This window comes from Molossus molossus, unplaced genomic scaffold (genome assembly GCF_014108415.1).
Source record: "Molossus molossus isolate mMolMol1 unplaced genomic scaffold, mMolMol1.p scaffold_m16_p_1, whole genome shotgun sequence".
NCBI lineage: Eukaryota > Metazoa > Chordata > Mammalia > Chiroptera > Molossidae > Molossus > Molossus molossus.
Window position 1 is genome coordinate 245233647 of NW_023425344.1, and position 21448 is coordinate 245255094.

The following is a 21448-nucleotide window of genomic DNA, read 5'->3' on the forward strand; positions in this document are numbered from 1 at the left end:
GGGTGAAGGAGTCCCGGTCGCCCCTGACCCAGGGGATTCCGGGGGGACCCGAGTCGGCACAGAGAGAGGGTGCAAGAGAATGCGCAGGGAGGCAGCAGGGCCTGAGGCAGGGGCTCAGGCGGACACCTCCACCTCCGCCGCACGACGAATTTGTTGTCATCCGAGGGCGCGCTCCCGGCTCTGGCGACGCTCCCAGCGCGTTCGCGAGACCCGGACTTCCAGCGCGCGACCAGGCGCTGGCGGAAGTGACGCCACACTGGGGCTGCCGGGGGCGGGAAGAAGAGCCCGGAAGCGAGCAGTTCCGGCTCCGAGGGGGCGGAGCGGGGGCGGGGAGGCGCGGGGGCGGCGCCGCAGGTTGGCTCCAGACGCCCTGGGAGGGAAGAGCCGGAGGACGCCGGGCGCGCGCAGGTGAGCGGACGCCGGGCTGGCTGCGGGCGGCCGGCCGCCCAGAGGAGCTGCGGGGAGGGCGGGTCCGGGGCCCTCCGAGCGGGACGCGGCGCAGCAGGCCGGACCGTGAGGGGCGGTGGCAGAAGGGGCCCGGTGCCGGGCGGAGAGGGGTCCGGAGGCGGGTCCGGCCTGGGCCGTCCCGGTCATCTCAAACCCCGACCCCGGAAACGGGCGCTCGGAGCGCCCCGGCCTGCGGGGAGGGCTGCAGCCGCTGCCGCGCATCCCTGCCGCCCATGCCGAGTATTGACCGGTATTGCCCATTGTCGGCGAGCTGATCGCCACCCGGCTCATTCAGGTATTGTTTCCAAAGCTTCATCTGCGCTCCTGTGGGGCGGCTGGCAGCTCACGGGGCTCTTTCTCCATCCTGGGTGTGCTGCCCCGTGCCCAGAAACTTGAGTTTTCGAGGCGTTTGGGGGCACAACTGCTTTCTCTGATCCGCCCCCAGCCTCCCGACCTCGCGGGAAGGAGCGAAGCACTCGCGCGGTTCCGGGCATCTGCGCCATCGCGTTTCTGCCTTTGCGGAGGCGACTCCTGCGCGGGCGGGACCGGCTCCGAACTTAGCAGCCCCCAGGCCTGCGCGGGTGTCGCCGGCCCGGGAGCCAGGCGTCCTGGGGTAGCAGCCTGGCACCGCCGCCCGGCCGAGCCTCTCTGGACCCGGCACTGCCCTTTGAGCCTCTGCCAGAAGTGAGCGTGTTCATGTCGACCCTCCGAGGATGGTCATGAAAATCAAATGCTATGAGTGAGGCGCGCACCTAACAGAGCCCTGCTACATACAGTTTAATAAAGAATAGTCAATGACGGGGATTTTATTCGTCGGTAACTCGTAAATGCCTTAGGAATACTGACACCGCCCCCAAAATATTGTCGGAGAGAGAGCTCGAGTTCCCCCTCTACAACCACCTTTTCGTTTGAAAACCAGGGTGCCCCCCCGCCCAGTGCGGAGTTGCCTAGGTTGTCGGTGCCCCTCGTTCCTTGTAGACTTGTCCCGAGCGTTCTCTGTCACTTCAACGAAAGTCTTCGCAGTTGGTAAGGTGAAAAGGGTAAAGAGGAATCAGGTAGAACCTTCCAGGAGCTTATGTTCTACAGTGAAAGATCTTCTCCTTTATTCCATAAATACTTACTGATTTCCTGCGTGCCCAGGGACTGGCAGGTGCTGGGGATACAACACTGAACCAGTTAAGGCCCTGCCCTCCTGGAGTTTACATTTTATTGAAGGCAGGGGAAACGAACAATAATCAAATTGAGTCATATGCCATGTGCTGATAAGTGCCTTAGTGGGAAAAACTAAAATAAAGCAATATAGCTGTGGCTGGTATGGCTTGGTTGGTTGGGTTTCGTCCCATGAACTGAGCAGGTTCACTTCCAGTCAGGGCACATGCCCAGGTTGTGGGCTTGACTCCTGGTAGGTGTGCAGGAGGCAGCCAGTGGGTATTCCTCTCCCTCCCTCTCTCCCCTCTCCCTCCCTCTTTCTTCCCCTCCCCCTTCCTCTTTCTCCCTCTCCCTCCCTTCCTCCCCCTCCCTTTCTCCCTCTCTCCCTTCCTCTTCCTCCCTCCCTCTCCCTCTCTCCCTTCCTTTTTCCCTCCCTCCCCCCCCTCCCTTCTTTCCTAAAAATCTATTTTAAAAAATCTTTTAAAGCAAAATAAAATAAAGTAATGTAAAGAGAATGGAGAGGGAAGAGATGTGTCACTTTTATATAGAGGGGTAAGGAAAGGCCTCTCTTTAATAAGGTGACATTTTATCAGAGACTTGGAGAAAACTAGGTAGCAAGACACATGAGTACCTGGAAGAGTTGTTTTCCAGGCAAGGGGAACAGCAAGTGCAAGGCCCTATGACGAGCATGTGTGGGGAGTTCAAGAAATAACAGGAGGGGAAGGGGGGGCATGGAGTGAGGGTCAGGTCATTTCCTGCATCCTAGGCCATTGTAAGAACTTTGGCTTATACTCTGAGTGAAGGAGTTTGAGGAGAGGAGTAACATAATCTGGCCTGTTTACTAACTGCTGTGTTGAGAATAGACTTGTGTGGGAGGACCAGAGGTGAAACAGCAAGGCCAGTTGGAAGGATAGTGCAGTCATCCAGGCAAAAGATGGCAGTGGCTTGGACTGGAGGGTGGCAGTGAAGATGGTAAGAAACAGTTGGATTGTGGATATATTTTGAAGATAGTAAGAAATGTTTGTGAATAATTATGATACTTGCTATAAAAGGAGTATAATCAAAGTGGAATGAAAAGATGGGATCTCATCTGGCAGGGAATTAGAATAGGCCTTGGGAGGTTTAAACTGAACTTTTGAGGAATAGGTACAATTGACTTCTTTCAGGTTCACATGTTAAATAACAAGTGATTTATTTTGGAATGTAGAATTACATTTAGGTTGTCCATAGATTGCCTTGAATTTCAGGTGTCAGAAAAGGAAAGTGAAATCGGGAGATTTTAGAACAAACATGCCCTCTTCAAGTTAAGTGTGTTGCCTTGTACATTTTATGCTTTTTAGAAACTCAGCATAAATATTAAGGTTCAGGACCTGCCGTTACAACTTTTGCTCAAATAAGATGCGAACTCATCCTAATTCACAGTACTATGTTTGTGTGTTATCAAAGTACTGTCACAAAATATTAACACCTAGCATTAATTGAGGAAGATGAATTACCAACCAAACAATGTGAACTTTTTAAGAATTCTATAAAAGGATGTCTAATGGGTCATCCTTCAAAGAAATCTATGTTAACATTTGAAATAAAAGAAAAAGCCAGTGAGATGTCATTGGCCTTTTTAAAAAATATAATACCAAATTACATAATCTAGGGGATTGTACCTGATGTAACAGGAATATGTTAGGGTTCCCACGTCGCACATTTCTTGTCATACAAGACAGCAGTCACAGCCTCCCTACATAGTGTAAAGAGCACTGAAATTGCAGTCAAATGGCTTGAGTTGCAGGGTCAGCTCTTTCATCTTTTAAGATATTTTTAAATATTTTTAGTGTACATTAATTAACGTAATATGTCTTGAGCTTACCATGTGCCCAGCACCATGTTAAGTACTTCCATATATTCACTCATTTAGTTCTGTTTCCCTTAAAGGTAGATGGTTTTTGTTAGCTTCATTTAAGAGAGGAGGGCTGTGTAACAGATTAAAATATCTTGCCTCAAGTTGCAGAGTAACTAAGTAGCAGGGCTGAGATGCTAGCCCCATCAGTCTGTTCAAGAGCCCCTTATCAATTCCTGTTCATGTTGAGAGGACTTTGCAGCCTGATGTATAATACAATAAAAGTAGCCATGATTAACATATTGCCTTCTAGTCCTGACTGGTTTGGCTCAGCAGTTAGAGCGTCAGCCCGCGAGGACCAAAGAGTCTCGGGTTCGATTCTGGTCAAGGGCATGTACCTCGTTTGTGGTTTGGTCCCAGGCCTCGGTTGGGGTCATGCGGGAGACAACCAATCGATGTGTCTGAAACACATCAGTGTTTCTCTCTCTCTCTCTCCTTCCCGTTCTATCTGAAAATAAATGGAAAAATATCCTCGGGTGAAGATTTAAAAATAAAAAGACATTGGCCCTGGCAGGTTTGGCTCAGCGGTTGAAGCATTGGCCTGCGGACCAGAGAGTCCCGGGTTCGGTTCCTGCTAGGAGCACGTACTACCAAAAAATCAAAAAATAAAAAGACATTGCTTTCTAGCTGTCAGCTCACTGTTGTAATTCAATGAAAAGTCTTTCAAAGTGAAAATTTGGAACCTATATACTGCTCTTGAAATCTCTGGCTGTTCTTTTCTCAGGGTGGCTCCTAAATTATTTATGTATGATGTTATAAGGAATCATTTTGGAAACATTATACGAGGTGATGCAATTTAGCAGAATAACTAACAGCAGCTGTAAGATATTCTGGTTTTTGAAGGCACTGGCAAGAGACTATTGATCGGAACCTGGTGAAAAGCCAGTTTAGAGTTTGAATGGAAAACAAACAGGTTTTCTAGTTTATGTCTCTTTAGATACTGATTTGTTTTGTGCTGGTTAGAATGTACTTTAAATATAGTACGAAATTACATATATAACCTAGAGGATTATATAGAAACAAAAACTAATTGCTGGATTTTTTTTTAAGCATTCAATTTCAAAAGGTTTTAAGTTCTTAGACTCATTTACAGTTTCTGGTTTTGAAGGAAAAGTTGTTTATAGGGTTGTAGTGTTGCTACTTATTAACAGTTGAAAAGGCTTATCAAATTAATGCTATATATTTCTTAACCTTCAGCTCCCCACTTAATCAACAAAAGTACAAGACAATTCTGTTGGCTTGATTGGTTATCACTAGGTTGTATGTGTGTGTCTCTGTCATTGTTGAAAGTAGGGTGCAGAGTAATTATATAAATCATTATACAAATGGGATCATAAGCCATTTGTACTTTAATTACAAGTACTTTATATTTGTAATAATACAAATGATTTTGATTTAAACTGTTTCCTTCAAAATAAACATGTCAGAACTATTGAAAACATTAAATATTGTATAGAAAATAAAGGTTAAGCCCTGGCCAGTTTGGCTCAGCGGTTAGAGCGTTGGCCTGCGGTCCAGAGAGACCCAGGTTCGGTTCCCGCTAAGGGCACGTACTTCGGTTGCAGTTTGTCCCCGGCCCTGGTTGGTCGTGCGGGTGGCGGCCGCTCGATGTGTCCCTTCACGTCGATGTTTCTCACTCTCTCTCCCTTCCTCTCTCTCCCTCCCATTCTATCTGTACAAAAAATGGAAAATATCCTCGGGTGAGGATTAAAAAAAAAAAAAAAAAAAAAAAAAGAAAATAAAGGTTAAACTAGTTTTAGTTTTGCCTAAAAGTTGCTATTTATGATTAATCACCTTTCTTTATCTTTACTTTCAAAACAGTTGCTTGAGCCCTGGCCGGTTTGGCTCAGCGGTTAGAGCGCCCGCCTGCGGTCCGGAGAGACCCGGGTTCGGTTCCCGCTAAGGGCATGTACCTTGGTTGCAGTTTGTCCCCGGCCCTGGTTGGTCATGCGGGTGGCAGCCACTCGATGTGTCCCTTCACGTCAATGTTTCTCTCTCTCTCTCCCTTCCTCTCTCTCCCTCCCACTCTATCAGTACAAAAAATGGAAAAATATCCTCGGGTGAGGATAAAAAATAAATAAATTCTAGACAGTTTTGCATAGTACTCCATAATACTGTTACTATAACAGTGGTATGTATTTTCTAAGAATGTCTACCAAGTTTTTCCTGTAGCTTTGTATACCCCTTGTCACAAGGTTGAGTACTACATTTTGAGATTCAGAGAATTAGGGTTTTTTTTGTTTGTTTTTTCATTCAGAAAATATTCAGTGAAGACCTGCTTTATGCCAGACTCTCTGCTGGTGATATAGACATCACAAGCCCCCATTTAAAAGGGAGTATGATAAGTACAGCAGGACCAGTGCAGAGATTCTGCAGAAAGAGAATAGTGATTAACTCTATCATGAGATCAGATACGGAATCCTGAAATAGATGTATCTGAGCTGAAGTTTGAAAGAGTGAAAGTCTAAAAGTAGTGTCAAAGTACACATTTTTTAAAGTGAAAAAATGGGTCACATACAAACATATAGTAATCGTGTCAAGATGTATTTATCTCATTAATGAAGAAACCAACAAGATATTAAAGTTAATGTAAAGTAGTATAGGAGAGACAAAATCAATGAAAGAAAAACTGATATGGTAAGATGGCAAAGTTAGCTCAAAACAGGTTACTGGGATTTTTACTTCCAGCTAAGATAGACTATCAGAAACCAGATTTACTCTTTCACCTACAATTTTTTAAAGTGAACACATATATATGAAACAACTGTTCTTAAGACTGGATCAGGCGGTGAAGGACAGTGATCCCTGGGAGGCAAGATACAAATGAGATGACTCTGTTGTCCATTTTATTGCCAAGAGAGAATTTCCAGGCACGGTACTGAGAGGAGAAACCCAAGTAGAGCCTGGTAGTCTTTCTGAATTGAGGCTATAGAGTTAGTACTCCACAGGCAGCTAGCACAGAGTATTGGAAAGTTGACAGCTTTATAGAGTGAGAGCTATAGAGATATATAGAAGGTCCCCCTTCAACTTGCAGCTCAGTGGTGATCAACAGCTAGGTGTGAGGAAGCTACCCAGGGCTGGGGAAAGAACTACCCAAGAGAACCAGAGGACTTTTTGGAACTCAAAAAGACCAAGGACCGTTCCTGTTTCTATCACCCAGAATGGAAAACCTCATAATTCATAGGGCATTGGGTAGAGTACTCACAAAGGTTTTGCATCCATTATGGGGCAGAATTAACTAGAAACTAAATGCAGCTTTGATACCACCTTTAAAAGCCTAAAAGCAATACTCAAAAGGATCGAGCTCTTTTCAGATAATTTAACTACATTCCAGGACAATGCTCAATAATACTTATAGGAATATAAAAATATCCAGCACCATACAAGGTAAAACTCATAGGCTAGAATCCAGTAAAAAATTACAACCCGTAATGAGGAAAAAAATCTATCACTTGAAACAAACCTAGAAATAACAGTGAAATTAGTAGACAAGGATATTAAACACATTACAACTATTCATATGTTAGAAAAACTAGAGGAAAGATTGAGCAAATTAAGTAGAAACTTGGGGGTAAAAATTTTTTAAGACTCAAGTAGAAGAGATTAGACACTGCAGAAGAAAAGATTAGTGAACCTGAATACACAGCAATAGAAATTTTTGAAAGTGAAACACAAAGATTAAAGAAACAAAAATAATTAGCAGTGAGGAATAGGATGGCTTCACTTGGACTAATATTTATGAGATTGAAGTTCCCAAAGAGAGAAGGGACAGATAAATGTTTAAATAATGGCCAATGTTTTTTGAACTTTGTTAAAAACTATAAACCCATAGGCAAGTGGCTCAGCGAACCCCCAAGCAAAAGAAACAAGAAAATTTGACCAAGAGCAATAAAGATAACAATGGCATCAGATTTCTTGTAGGAAATAATGCAAGTAAGATGATAATAGAGAAACATCTTGCCCTGGCCGGTTTGGCTCAGCGGTTAGAGCATCGGCTTGCGGTCCGGAGAGACCCGGGTTCGGTTCCCGCTAAGGGCACGTACTTCGGTTGCAGTTTGTCCCCGGCCCTGGTTGGTCGTGCGGTGGCAGCCACTCGATGTGTCCCTTTCACATCGATGTTTCTCTCTCTCTGTCTCTTCCTCTCTCTCCCTCCCACTCTATCTGTACAAAAAAATGGAAAAATGTCCTCGGGTGAGGATAAAAAAAAAATTTTTTTATGAGGAGGAGAAACATCTTTAAAATCTTGAAAGGGGGGGGACTGTCAACCTAGGATTTCATACCCAGCAAAAATACCTTTCCTAAAGGAAGACTGCTTCTATATACAAAAGCTGAAAAAATTTAACAGCAGCAGGTTCATACTGTAGGAAATGTTGAAGGAAACCTATCAGGCAGATCATAGATGCAGATAAACACAAAGGAATGAGGGGCACCAGAAATAGTAACTATATGGCTACTGTAAAATACATTTTTCTTATTATCTAAGTCTCTTAAAAAAAAAAAAAAAAAAAAAAACTGGGACCCTAAGAACTAGTCCAAAAGTAGGCAGAAAAATAATGAAAAGGAAATAAAGTACAGATGGGACAAATAGAAAAACAAGCAGCATGATAGATAATGATCATATTAATTAATCACAATAATCATATTAAATGTAAATGATCTAAACACCCCAATTAAGGGGTAGACATTGCCAGATTGGATAAAAAGGCAGGACCAAACTCTATCCTGCCTACAAGAAACCCACTTCAAATATAAAGATTTCTATTCTTATTCTCAAGAGCTTAAAACAGCCTGTTGTATCAAAATCAATTTCCCCTCTCTAGGTATCAGCACCCTGTCAAATTAGGCTATCTCTGTTACTCCGTTAACATTTTCCTCAGTTAACAATTCCTGCCACACCCTGTACAGACTCATGCTTATGCATTACTCCTTGTGAAGAATTCTTCAGAATTCTCAGCTTCACTGTAACTCTTCATTTGTGTTCATTCAACACCAATTTTGACTGACGTGTTCCATGAGTCAAGCCCCATCATAATCAATAATTATGTCCTAGATCATGGAATATTAGAGCTCTCAGGAACAGTAAAGAATTTCCTATTCTCCTGATTTTGTAGATTAAAAAAAAACCGTGAGTCGTGCCCTGGCTGGTTTGGCTCAGCAGTTAGAGCATCAGCCTGCAGTCCAGAGAGACCTGGGTTTGGGTCTCGCTAAGGGCATGTACCTTGGTTACAGTTTGTCCTGGCCCTGGTTGGATCATGCAGGAGGTAGCCACTCGATGTGTCCCTTTCACATCGATGTTTCTTCCTCTTCCTTCCACTCTCTCTGAACACACACACAAAAAAAAAAATCCATGAGTCCATGGAGGTTACATGACCAGCCTAAGTTCATACAAGTTTAGTGGTAAATTTGTGGTAGGACCAAGGCATATCATTGTTTTCTCTCATTATCTGCCACCTACAATCAAGTACATTTCTTAGGTTATAATTGTAATGAATGTGCATGGTGTTAATAGTTGTGTACATATTTAATGTACCTGTCTTATGTGCCAAATTAGGCTGTAAGCTACCATTAAACAACTTTAATTAGTGTTCCACTGGTTAGAAAAATGCTGGATATATAGATGCACAGTGTATTATGATATTTGATTAATAAACTTAGAGTTAAATTGACAAGACCTCCAGAATTGTAAGAAAATAAATTTGTGTTGTTTTAAGCCACTAAGTTTGTGATAATTTGTGACAGCTGCAGTGTGAAACTAATATCGACAAATACTGATATTCAAATTCTACAGAGCTTTTATAAGCACTTTCTATATGACAAGCACAAAAATATCAGGTTCCTTTTTTTTTTTTAACTTCCTTCTATAAAGCTGTTGAAGAGCTAGATCAGTCATTGCTTTTCATTTCTGGTAGTCTCCTAAGTCAGTTAGGATACTCTCAGTTGCCAGTAAGTAATGGGAATTTATTGGCTCCAATAACTGAAAAGTGCAGTTTGGGCAGCCATCAGGGCTCTGGCAACATTTCTCAGGGAATCTTTGGCTGTGTTCTTTTCCAGTTGTCAGCACCATCACAGGATGGCTGCCAGAAATAGCTGCAGCTCTGTGCTCGGCTCTGGATTAAGGTGATCAGAAAGAATTTCATATATTGATTGGTTTAGGGCACTATAACTGGGGTTGGGGTCTATCTCACCCAAATTACTCAATAGGAGAAAGGGACATTACGATTCCCCTTGGAAAGTCTGGGTGCTATTAGGAAGGGAAAAGGATATTGATAAATAAGGACCCATTACAACCAACAACAAAAATTATAATAATACCTTAAAATAGTAAGAGTTTAAAATGTTATCAACTTATATAATGCTTCAATAATAAATTCTATTTTTTTATTTGTGTATATTATCATCAAAAGTTCTGAATGTCTGCTTTTTTTTTTTTTGTTTTTCGGTCTGTCATTCAAAGACATTTTAGAAAAATATTCTTCAGTCTTGGGAAAGGTGTCTTTCTCTTTTTTTGCCCCTCGGTGCTAATTATTACATAACAACAATTTGATGACCTACTTCCTGACCCATGAGGATTTCTTCCATCCAAGTATTAGATCCTCCGTCATTAAGGTCCTAATTGTAATGAACCAGACTCTTGCTTAAAAACTTTATGTATTGCCCTGGCTGGTTTGGCTCAGCAGTTAGAGTATTAGCCTATGGACCGAAGGGTTGCTGGTTCAATTCCTGGTTGAGGGCACATACCTGGGTTGTAGGTTCAATCCCCAGCCCCAGTCATGGTTGTGCAGCAGGTAACCAATCATTGTGTCTCTGCCACATTAATGTTTCTCTCTCCCTCCTTTTCTCCCTCCCACTCTATCTAAGAAGCAATGGAAAAATATCCTCAGGTGAGGATTAAAATAAATAAATAAAAACTTTCTATACTGCCAAGTTGTCTCATATAAATATGTTTTTCTTGTAACTGAGATACTTGATTACTGAAGCCAAATATGTTTTGGTATTCATGATATTAAGAGATTTATAGTGGACAGTCAAGTTTCTCAAACTGACTCTGTAAAAAAAATAAAATGAGCTCATTTTGTATACATAAAACCAAGTATAAAGGAGTATAATGATTATTTTTTGAGTAAAGTAGAAATTTTTAGAAAACAAATGTTTTTACTATCTTATACAGTAAGTCAGTATTAGATTTCAGTTATCTGACAAATTGATCCAGCAATAATTGGTAAATTTTAATTAACTTGAGACATAGAGGTAGGGTACAGACAGACAAACCTCAGAAGAGGGGGTTTTGGGGAAGAGATAAACCACAGAACTTGTGTGCATGCATGCATAACCAATGGGCATAGACAACAACGCTGGGGATGGGGTGGGAAGATGGTGTCAAGGGGAAAAGGAGAAACATCTGTAACAAAAACAAATTAATAAAAATAATTTAAAAAAAACTTTTTATGCCCTGGCCAGTTTGGCTCAGCGATTAGAGTTAACCGCAGACCTGAGAGACCCGGGTTCAGTTCCCACTAAGGCCATGTACCTTGGTTGCAGTTTCTCCCCGGCCCCGTTTGGGGTCGTGTGGGTGGCAGCCACTCGATGTGTCTCTCTCACATCGATGTTTCTCTTGCTTTCTTTCTCCCTCTCTCCCTCCCACTCTATCTGAAGATAAATGCAAAAATGTCCTCAGGTCAGGACAAAAAATAAAAATAAAAATAAATTTGTAATTAACTCGTATTGTTAGGAGTGTGACTAATTCTGAAAAGTGCTAAGGATCTTTAAAACATACCATTAGGTGAAATAGGACTGGAGGAATATATTATTTGTACATTTGTTATGTAATTTTTTAAATAGGTTTATGTAGTTTATTATGATTTGCCTTTAGCAAATAGTTTTGACTTTTTAAAAAATATGTTTTTATTGATTGTTAGAGAAGAAGGGAGAAAGAGAGAGAAAAACATCAATATGAGAGAAGCACTGATCGAACCCGCAGCCTGGGCGTGTACCCTGACCGGGAACCGAGCTGGCACCCTTTCAGCTCCTGGGACGGCACTCAGCGAGCCGAGCCACACTGGCCGGGCATGCTTTTCACTTTTAGACCGTGTAAATGACACACAGCTAAAGGAACTCTAGCTCTCTAAGATTTTTTGCTAATAGTTTAGAGAGACTATACTGTGGAATCACCCAGAAGCTCTGAAAAAATATTCAAAAAAACAACCAGAGATTTTTTATTCAGTTTCTCTGAGGTTGGGAGGTCAGTGGCTGAGGACATCATTCTTTGCCTCTCATCTAGGCAAATATTAAAAAATATTAGAAAGAATGTGATCATAAAAGAGGATAGCCTTTCATATTCTCTTGGTGGAGTTCAAATAAGTAGTTTTTTTATTTTTGTGTTTTTTTCTTTAAGGGTAAGTCAGCATTATCTATTGAAAGATAAAATGAGCATATGCTTTGAATCAGCAAGTCTAGTTCTAAATACCCTAGAAAAATAATTACACATTTAAAAACAAGTACATACTAAGATTTTTACTGAGGCATTGTTTGAAATCGCTAAAAACTAACATTCTTGCCCGGCCAGTGTGGTTCAGTGGTTGAGCGTTGACCCATGCACCAGGAGGTTGCCGATTTGATCCCCAGTTAGAGCACATGCCCAGGTTATGGGCCCAATCCCCAGTGGGGGGCATGCAGGAAGTGGCTGATCGGTGTTTCCTCTCATTGATGTGTCTGTCTCTCTTCCCTTCCTCTCTCTCTAAAAAATCAATAAAGAAAAAAAAAGTGTAAATGAAAACTAACATTCTCAATTCTTATCAATATAGGAATTAACCTTTTGGGTAGAGGTAGAGAATAAAGGCTCTTTTTTAAAAAAATCTATGTCTATAATTTTGCTGTGAAAAACAATTAGAAATGGTTTTAAACAATATTTTCCAGAAAAGTCATTAACTAGTTAATGTTTTCTACTAAGTAGCAGTTGTAAGGCATAGGTACTGTTGTTGTTGTTGTTGTTCTTCTTCTTCTTCTTCTTCTTCGTCCTCACCCGAGGATATTTTTGCATTGATTTTTAGCTAGAGTGAAAAGTAGGGAGGGGGGGAGAGAGAGAAACATCGATGTGAGAGAGATACATCGATTGGTTGCCTCCCACATGACCCCACCAGGACCGGGGATTGAAATTGCAACCCAGGTACATGCCCTTGATCAGGTATCAAACTCTCGACCCTTTGGTCCTCAGCCAACGCTCTAACAGCTAAGCCAAACTGGTCAGGGTGGCATAGGTACTTTTAATCAAACAATAACATTTGGAATGTTATTCTGTAATGTTTTATGTCTACTTTTTTTTGCAGAATGGAAACAGACTGTAACCCCATGGAGCTAAGCAGTATGTCAGGATTTGAAGAAAATGCAGAGATTAACGGCTTTGAAGGAACTGATATGAAAGACATGAAGCTAGAAGCTGAAGCAGTTGTAAATGACGTTCTCTTTGCTGTTAACAATATGTTTGTCTCAAAAACCCTGCGCTGTGCAGATGATGTGGCCTATATCAATGTGGAAACTAGAGAAAGGAACAGATACTGCCTGGAGCTCACTGAAGCAGGGCTGAAGGTAAGTGCCTTTTCTCTTTTGAAAAAGGAAATTATTTATATCTTTATCACTTTATCAAAGAGGGGTCAGGGAATGTGAACGAGTGTTAAATGAGAACACTATGTAGCTTTCAAGATTTTTTTAAGGAAAACTTTTATCTAGGAATTTTTTATAATGCTCAAATCTTTCATCAACATGGGAAAATGGAAATTTTTTAAAATTTGATTGTCAGTGTTACTTTGTTTTAATTATCACCCCCAAAATCAACTTATTTCTTATCTATAGCTAAATATGTCCACCAGAATTATGCATTCCCTGCATTGGCCGAGCTCTGCAGTCGTTGTATTGAGAGGACTTTTTTCCACTCTTATAAATATCTCTTCTATTAAAACAGCGTGCTTGCTCCACTGCTCCCTAGCTCTCCGATCCAGCCGAGTCACAGCACACAGTTGCGCCTCCAAATTTCCAAGAGTGTCCTAGTGGCTCTTTATTACATGGGAGCTTTTCTAGGCAGTGACCTCCTTACATCCTTTAAACCAGAATCCTGAGTTTAGAATAGTGGAAAGTACCACCTGAAACCAACTTTTCATTAAAAAGGGAAAAAAACTTACTGTTATAAAAGAAATAATCATTAGAAACTCCAAAATTTGGTTTTAACTTTACTAATTAATTTTCTATCTTAGTCAAAGATCTCTGACTTTTCTGTTTCTATGTAAGTTAAGAGTGATCCCCATAAGTTGCACAGAATCAATCATAAGGTGGAGGCCAAGGCCTTAGCAAATAAGAATGTTATATAATAATATGTTCAAAGGCTAAATGAACATTTCTTTATTTTGCTAGATTCAGTTTCCTTAAGATGTATATGAATCATATGTTGTGTATGTTCCTTGTTAGAGAGAGGATCACTTACCTCAAAGCAGACTGCACAGCCAGCAGCCGCATTATGCTCAGTCTCCTCTCAGCTGCTAGCTTAGAAAGCAATCCCTGAATTAACTAATTCTTGTACACTCCTTTCTAAATTCCTGAATTTGAACTAAAAGCTTGTAGTCTTTACAAATGGATCTTAAATAGAAATAGGCAAATCAAAAGTAGAGATAAATGAACCTGGATAAATTAATTCTATTCTACTTTGGTTAATTCTAAGGTAGCTGTGGTTCTCATCAGAGTCAGAATTTGAATGATCTTGGCTAAGTCAGTCAACCTTTCTGAGTCTGATTAAAAATCTAAAAGGGATTGGAGGATGATTATATGAATATAGAATAAAGAAATATCAGATCATGTAGGTACTTAAATATTTTTTCAGTCTGATTCACTTGATATTCATTGAGCAACCATTCTGTGTCAGGAATTAGAAATGAGACTATATGAGTAAGACGTGATCCCTCTCCAGTAGGAAGACCAGTCTCACAGAGATAAGAAAAGGGCAAACAGAACTGTCATACAGTGGCCCCTCCCCATCTGCAGTTTCAGTTACCTGTGGTCAACCACGGTCTGAAAATATTAAATGGAAAATACCAGAAATAAGCAATTTATACAGGGGTGGGCAAAAGTAGGTTAAATTACCAGCCATCATTACCTAAAAGATAAATCATAAGGGTACAAAATAATAACTATAAAAAGAATAAAAAAAACAAATAATACAATAATTAATAATACAAGAATAAACTGTTTCATGAACTCATAACTGTAAACCTACTTTTGCCCACCCCTCTACGTGTCAAGTTGCATGCCTTTCTGAGTAGTGTGATGGAATCTCGTGCCATCTTGCTTTACATTGCCCAGGACATCCCTTTGTCCGGCATATTCATACTATATTCACTGCCCATTCGTTAGTCACGTGGTAGCTGTCTCAGGCCTCAGATCCATTATCAGAGAGAGAGACCATGTTTACAGAACTTTTACTACAGTATATTGTTATTATTGTTCTATTTTATCATTACTTAATCTCTTACTGTGCCTAATTTATAAATTAAAATTTATCATAGGTATGTGTGTATAGGGAAAAACAGTACAGGTAGGGCTTGGTCCTCTCTGTGGTTTCAGGCATCGGCTGGGGAGACTTGGGACATAGCCCCGCGGGGAAGGGGCTGCATACGCCGAGGGAAGTGCAGCCGTGAAGCGTGGTTCTGAAGGGTGGGAGCCATCGTCCTGGCGGTCTGCCTCTGCTCTCATTAGAACAACACCGCCACTTCTGTTCCTAACATAAACTTGCATCTTCTGAGTGGCTTGAATAGATGTCATAAAAAGTTAGCATTTATAGAGGCAATTTACAAGCTTTAGTCAGGTCAATAAAACTAAAGTAATTTTGGCCTATACTGTGCTGGTGAACTGTGGTATATCTTATAATCTTGGTGGAGAGAAAAGCTTTAGGTATGTTTAAGGAAAAAAAATAACATTCCCTTTTATCTCACCGAGTTTTGAGTTTGTTTCCCTGTTAGATAAGTGATGTATTAGTAATGTGAAATGGCCTTTCAGATAACTAGTTATAAAGGAGGATTAAAGCTATAAACATTTTCTAGAATTCTTTTTTTTTTAATAGATTTTTTTCTTTATTGATTTTAGAGAGAGAGGGAGAGAGAGATAGAAACATCGATGAGAGAGAACATTGATTGGCCGCCTCCTACATGCTCCCCAGTAGGAATCGGGCCCACAACCTGGGCATGTGCCCTGACCGGGAATCAAACTAGTCGACACTCAACCAGTGAGTCACACCAGCCGGGCCTTTCTAGAATTATTTATAAAAAGAGTCCAAACACTCCTGGCCAGTGTGGCTCAGCAGTAGTGATAAAAATGTAAACCAATAATATTTATTACAGTGACTTTATGTAGCAGACTGTCAATATATGTGGAATTAAATTGAAGCATGTTTTAGATTATAAAAGTAAAACAATGTTTTTAGTGGCTTTTTAAATTTTTTCTCTATTTTTACATTTGTTTTAGGACCAGAAATAAGTAAATCAAACCATTAAAATTTTAAGAAAAAAATTATAAAGAGAGCGTTTTGAATAGGTTAGCCCTGGCCGGTTTGGCCCAGTGGTTAGAGCATCGGCCTGCGGTCCTGAGAGACCCAGGTTCGGTTCCCGCTAAGGGCGCGTACCTCGGTTGCAGTTTGTCCCCGGCTCTGGTCAGTCGTGCGGGTGGCAGCCACTCGATGTGTTCCTTTCACGTCGATGTTTCTCTCTCTCTCTCTCTCTCTTCCTCACTCTACCTGAACAAAAAATGGAAAAATGTCCTCGGGTGAGGATAAAAAAAAAAAATCTTAGAAATCTATAAGTTATAAATTGCTAAAATATTAAAGATTGTATTAAAATATGCATCTTTTAACAGTTGATTGAAAAAGTGTCATTAGAGAATGTAAACAATTGGTTTTTGCTGTCTGTACCAAGATGAAATCTAATTATTGAATTCAATGTTCTCTTACAGATAGTAGGTTATGCTTTTGACCAGGTGGATGATCATTTACAGACTCCCTACCATGAAACAGTCTACTCCCTGTTGGATACGCTCAGCCCTGCCTACCGGGATGCCTTTGGAAACGCACTCCTTCAAAGACTGGAAGCTTTGAAAAGGGATGGACAGTCATGACTAAGCTTTTTCCTTTTAGAGGGGGCAGCTGCTAGGACAAAATGTTGACATAAAGCTTGAAATTCTTGCATATGGTCACAGTAGAAAATGCATCTTTGGTTTTATGTCTTTATGGTTTCTTGCTTCAAATTTGGCTTTTGACTCACAACATTAGTGACTAATGATTGTCTTTTTTGAGTCTGATTCATTAAGGGAATCCTGAGGCCATTGCTATGATACCATCATTAAGACCTTCAGATTTCTTCATATAGTATCTCTGCATTTCAAAACCAAATCAGTATTTCATTTGTTATTCCAGGGCTTTGATGCTGCCAGCACTCTCTCTTACACGGGAAATTCTGGATTTGCACAGTAATATAGGATTTAAAATGACCTAAATGCAAACTTTGATTCAGCTTGCTAAATCAGGGGTTTACTACTAGCTTGGACTAACTTTGTATTAATTATTTTAGTACTAGCCTTACTGGAAACAAATTATCAACCAGTTTCCCCTGCACAAATTTTGAAATTCACTGATTCACTTAATCTATTTATATTACTGATATGGATTGATAAAGATGAATTAATTATATATTACTTAGCTAGTATTAAATGAACAACAGGGGCTGAAATAGTTCTGTATTCCTTGTTTGCAACAGCCAGCCAACTAAGAGGACAAACCGTGAGCAAATGAATGTAATAATTACTTTTTTCAAGGTATTTAAGCACATAAGCAAATATAGGAACGGACTCCATTCTTAACAAAAAGCATCTTCAATGTGTGGGATTTAAAAGAAGATTCTGATTTCCTAAAAAACAATATTTTGGCCTGTGTTGATTCTTATGAATGTTTGTTTACATGATGTACAGTATATATTCAGAAAGTATTTTTGCTTCAACGTTTACTTTCTATAATGTAGTACTTTGGTATTCCCGCAGCGCCCCTCCTTCCCCAACAGATGTACAGTGTTCCGTCTCGATGCTAAATCCACAATGTAACACGAGTGCATTGTATGGGTTTGAAAACCAAAGGATGAAGGAAGCATTCCGAGACTTAATATTTAAAAAGGGGAGAATCTGTATTTTATATTTTATTACAGGTACTAATATTTATAAACTTCATAAACTATACCATGCTGCTACGTGTTTTCAGGAACATGTTGAATAGCAAGGATTGGGGAAGTCGTCTTTTTTTAAATAATAGTCGAAAGCAGCAGCTGTTAGAAATGTCGAACTAAAATTCTGCATTTGGACACTCCAGAAATTTATCGTTTGCAGGCTTTTTATTTTTAATCATTATCAAGTAATAGGTACTTTTAGGCTCTGAAGAGTATATAGACCAGAGCAAATTAGTTTGGTTCTGGTCACTATTTATTGTCAAACTTCATAGGAATGCTTTCATTATGGTTTATAATGCATATTCATTCTCAGCTTTATTTTCAGATGCTTAACTGTTTGGGCAGTGAAGTCTAACTTCAGGTTGAACTTTCTCATGCTAATCTCAGGCTAACTGTAAAGGACTTTGTAAAGTTTGAATAAAATTCTGTTTATTCATTTTGAGTTAAGTATGCAGAAAAAGTGACTGTGTTTGAAAATTAAAATTGTTCATTTTATGATAAATGATTGATTCCAAGAGCTTCTGTTTCCCTTTTTTAATTCAGTATTGTTACATTTTAATGTGAGGTGAGTTGCTCTTCTTTTACTATGAAAGAGGAATACAAAGAGAAGACTTAGTAAAATACTGATATAAAAACCTCCACTATAAATTAAAACCTCAACTTTACCTAAATTGTTTAAAATTTTTATGCAGATAAATTAAGCCTTGATTACACCTCTAAAGGAAAAATAGCTCTAAATAAATAACTCTTACAAATCAACTAAAAAAAAAAATGAGAATGGGCAAATTATATCAAACAACTCAGAAAAAAAAAAAATACAGATGTCCCGTAACCATTTGAAATATATTCTTCCTGACCAGTAATTCAAGAAAGATAAGCCCTGCCGGTTGTGGCTCAGGGGTTGGAGCATTGGCCCTTGAACCAAATGGGGGGGGAGGGGAGGAAGGAGGGTTCAATTCCCAGTTAGATCCCCAGCCTGGTGCTTGGGGGAGGCAACCAATCCATGTGTCTCTCTCACATCAGTGTTTCTCCTTCTCTTTCTCCCCACCCCCGTTCTTCCCTCCCTCCCATTTCTTGATAAAAAATCAGTAGAAAAAAGTATCCTCGGATGAGGATTAACAAAAAAGGGAGGGGGGGGATAGGTTTATCTATGTTAGGCCATTTCACCTAATAATTGAATAATTTCTCTTATTTAAATATAATGATACCAGTAAGGATTTAGTGACAGGGCACTCATATCTCTTGGAGGATATACTGGTGAATCCTTTCTGGAAAACATTGATAATAGAGCCTTTACAAAGCTTACAACTTCTGTACTGGTAATATCCTAGCAATCTAGCATGGCGGATGGTTTCGGCAGAGATATACCACGAGGATGTTCATTTTCTCTAATGAAAAATTGGAATGGCTTTAAAAGTGATTAAGTTATGCTACATTCTCTTGATGAAAAAATATGCAGCCATTAAAAATCATGAAAAAAAAGGCAATTGGGAAAAATTAAACTACATGAAAAAATAAAACTAATCTATTTTGGAAAATACTCTTCTATGTAATAGGAAAATTAAATAAAATATTCTACATGTTCATAGTCCTCACTGGGTGGTATGATAGGTAATTTTCGTTTTCTATATTTTTTTCACATTTTCTACATTTGCTTATGTATACCAATTGAAGGGGAAATAGATATGAGGTTCAAGCGAGCTGAAGAACCTTTCTCTCTAGCAAAAGCACAAAGCTGTGCTCACTTGTGTCCATACCCAGGATCCTTGAGGAGACAGTATGATTATGAAAACAGTGCACACCTCATTCCCATGGGGACCCTGTTCCCACCATTCCTCCAGGTCCAGAATCTACTGTTACACTTCCAACACAGCAAATCTGGGTGTGGGGGCAGATCATGATCTGCTCCTATGGCAGTGCAACATTCTCTCCAGTGTTCAAAACCACATGTGTTGATTGTCAAGGGAGAACAGGTTAGAAAACCACAGAGTCTATGTGACACATTGACTGCAGAACTCTGCCTCAACCCCTTTATTTTGTGATGACATAGCTGAGACTTGGATAGATTGAGGGGCTTGCTCAGCAGCCCACCTGTGAGCAGTAGAGTGGGGCAGAACTGGGGTCTTCTGACCACCAGCTTACCCCACCTAGTGCTCATTAATAAACGCATCTCCTGAACTCTGGTTATATGAAAGCTGATTTTGAAAGAGGGAAGGAAGAACAGTAAAAAGATGTGTTAATTGATGTAATAGAAGTAACAATCTCCTTTCCTAACCTAAAAATTCTCTGAAAGCCATCCCCTTATAACTATGGCACTAGCACATTTACCTGTTATCAGTAGAGCCAACTATAAGAATGAAACGAAGTTGAGATATAGTAGCATTACGGTTGATAACTTTCAAAGTACCTGTTTAATTTCCTATCAATAGGGACAAACTAAAAATCTGGAAATAAGGCATCAAGTGAATTATAGAATATTTTTCTAACAAGTTTGAACGAACGCTGAAAAATAGTCCAAGCTTTGCACTGGTCTTGCATGAAAATTTTTACATTTAAATCGACAGCACTTTATTGTTGATCATTTTTTTTAAAATAATGTTGCAATGAGCAAGCTTTTCCCAAAATTGAGTGTAAAATTACAATGTTAATTTATCAAAACAGAAGTTTTAATGAAACCTGTATATTAAAAAAAAAAAATGTGGGTGGAGACAAAAAAAAAAAAAAAAAGGCTCCCATTTGCAGCAGTGTGCCTTAGGCTTACAGAATAAAAAGCAATTTCACCTTTGGAGACCACTTCAGAAAGTGCTTTCATGCATGTCTTATTTAATCCTAACAGCCCTGCAGGCTGATGGTTTCACTCCTGTTTTACAGCCAATTTAACAGCTTGGGAAAGGTTAAAAAATGGGTCCCAGCCTCCAACAAAAGGCGGCAGAGCTGTAACGGCCAAGTCTAAGAGCCTGACAGCCCAGAGCCTCCAAGTCTTCTGGAGCTTCCTGGACACCTCCAATTTTTGAGGCGATCAGTATTTTTAAACATTTAAATTGCTGCATGTGTTAAATATTTACATTTAGCACGTTAATGTTTAAAGCACAAAAATATTTCGATAGACTCAGGCTATTCCAAGATAACGAATGGCAAGATGTAGTCATCAGTTGACTGTCATCTTTTCATTTGTCAGTATATCTCGGCAACTGCATGTACAACCTTATTTGGAAAGATAAAAATCTAATTGTCATCGCTGTGTGAATGGGGGTGATTGAATCCCCTGCACAGTGGCCTTCAGCGGCCTCCACCCCACCCCACCCCCAGAGGTCATTCGCAACTGTTAGGAAATGACCCTTAAACCAGCTGAGCCCCATGGGCCAGCAGCAGTGGCTGCCGGTTTAGGACCACCCATGCTGCCGTTTGGGAGTCCAGGACCTGAAATTCCAAGGCAACAGCTCTTCTTTGCACTAGATGATTATGCCACGTCCTCCTGGTCAGACCATTGCACATTAACTCCAACATTTCAGGGGAGGCCTAGGCTGCAGTTTTACCTTCTCATCAGATTCAATAATTTTAGGCCTCCCTGTCAAATGGACTCCAGGACGTGTTTCCAGAGTTTCCGAATGAAAGAGAAGAAAAGGAACGGAAGACGCGCCCTGCCCGAGGGCACACGGCGTGTAGTAGGGCAGAGTGGGGTCCGGGCTGCATGCACAGGGCAAGGCAGAGGCGA

At 40.4% G+C, this 21448-nt stretch overlaps 1 protein-coding gene across 4 annotated transcripts; it reads left to right on the top strand.

Annotated features, from left to right (window-relative positions):
• Window positions 1–377: 377 nt before the first annotated feature.
• On the top strand, window positions 378–18235 carry LOC118633103 (GSK3B interacting protein). Of its 4 annotated transcripts, none has more exons than XM_036266637.1 (3): window positions 378–408; window positions 12814–13072; window positions 16475–18235. In XM_036266637.1, exons 2-3 carry the CDS (start codon window positions 12815–12817, stop codon window positions 16634–16636), a joined length of 420 nt encoding a protein of 139 aa, XP_036122530.1. In that variant the 5' UTR covers window positions 378–408; window position 12814; the 3' UTR covers window positions 16637–18235. The 4 variants fall into 4 exon arrangements, with proteins under 4 accessions (XP_036122530.1, XP_036122521.1, XP_036122511.1 ...); XM_036266628.1 differs by lacking the exon at window positions 378–408 and adding an exon at window positions 637–742; XM_036266618.1 differs by lacking the exon at window positions 378–408 and adding an exon at window positions 9590–9607.
• Window positions 18236–21448: the final 3213 nt, after the last annotated feature.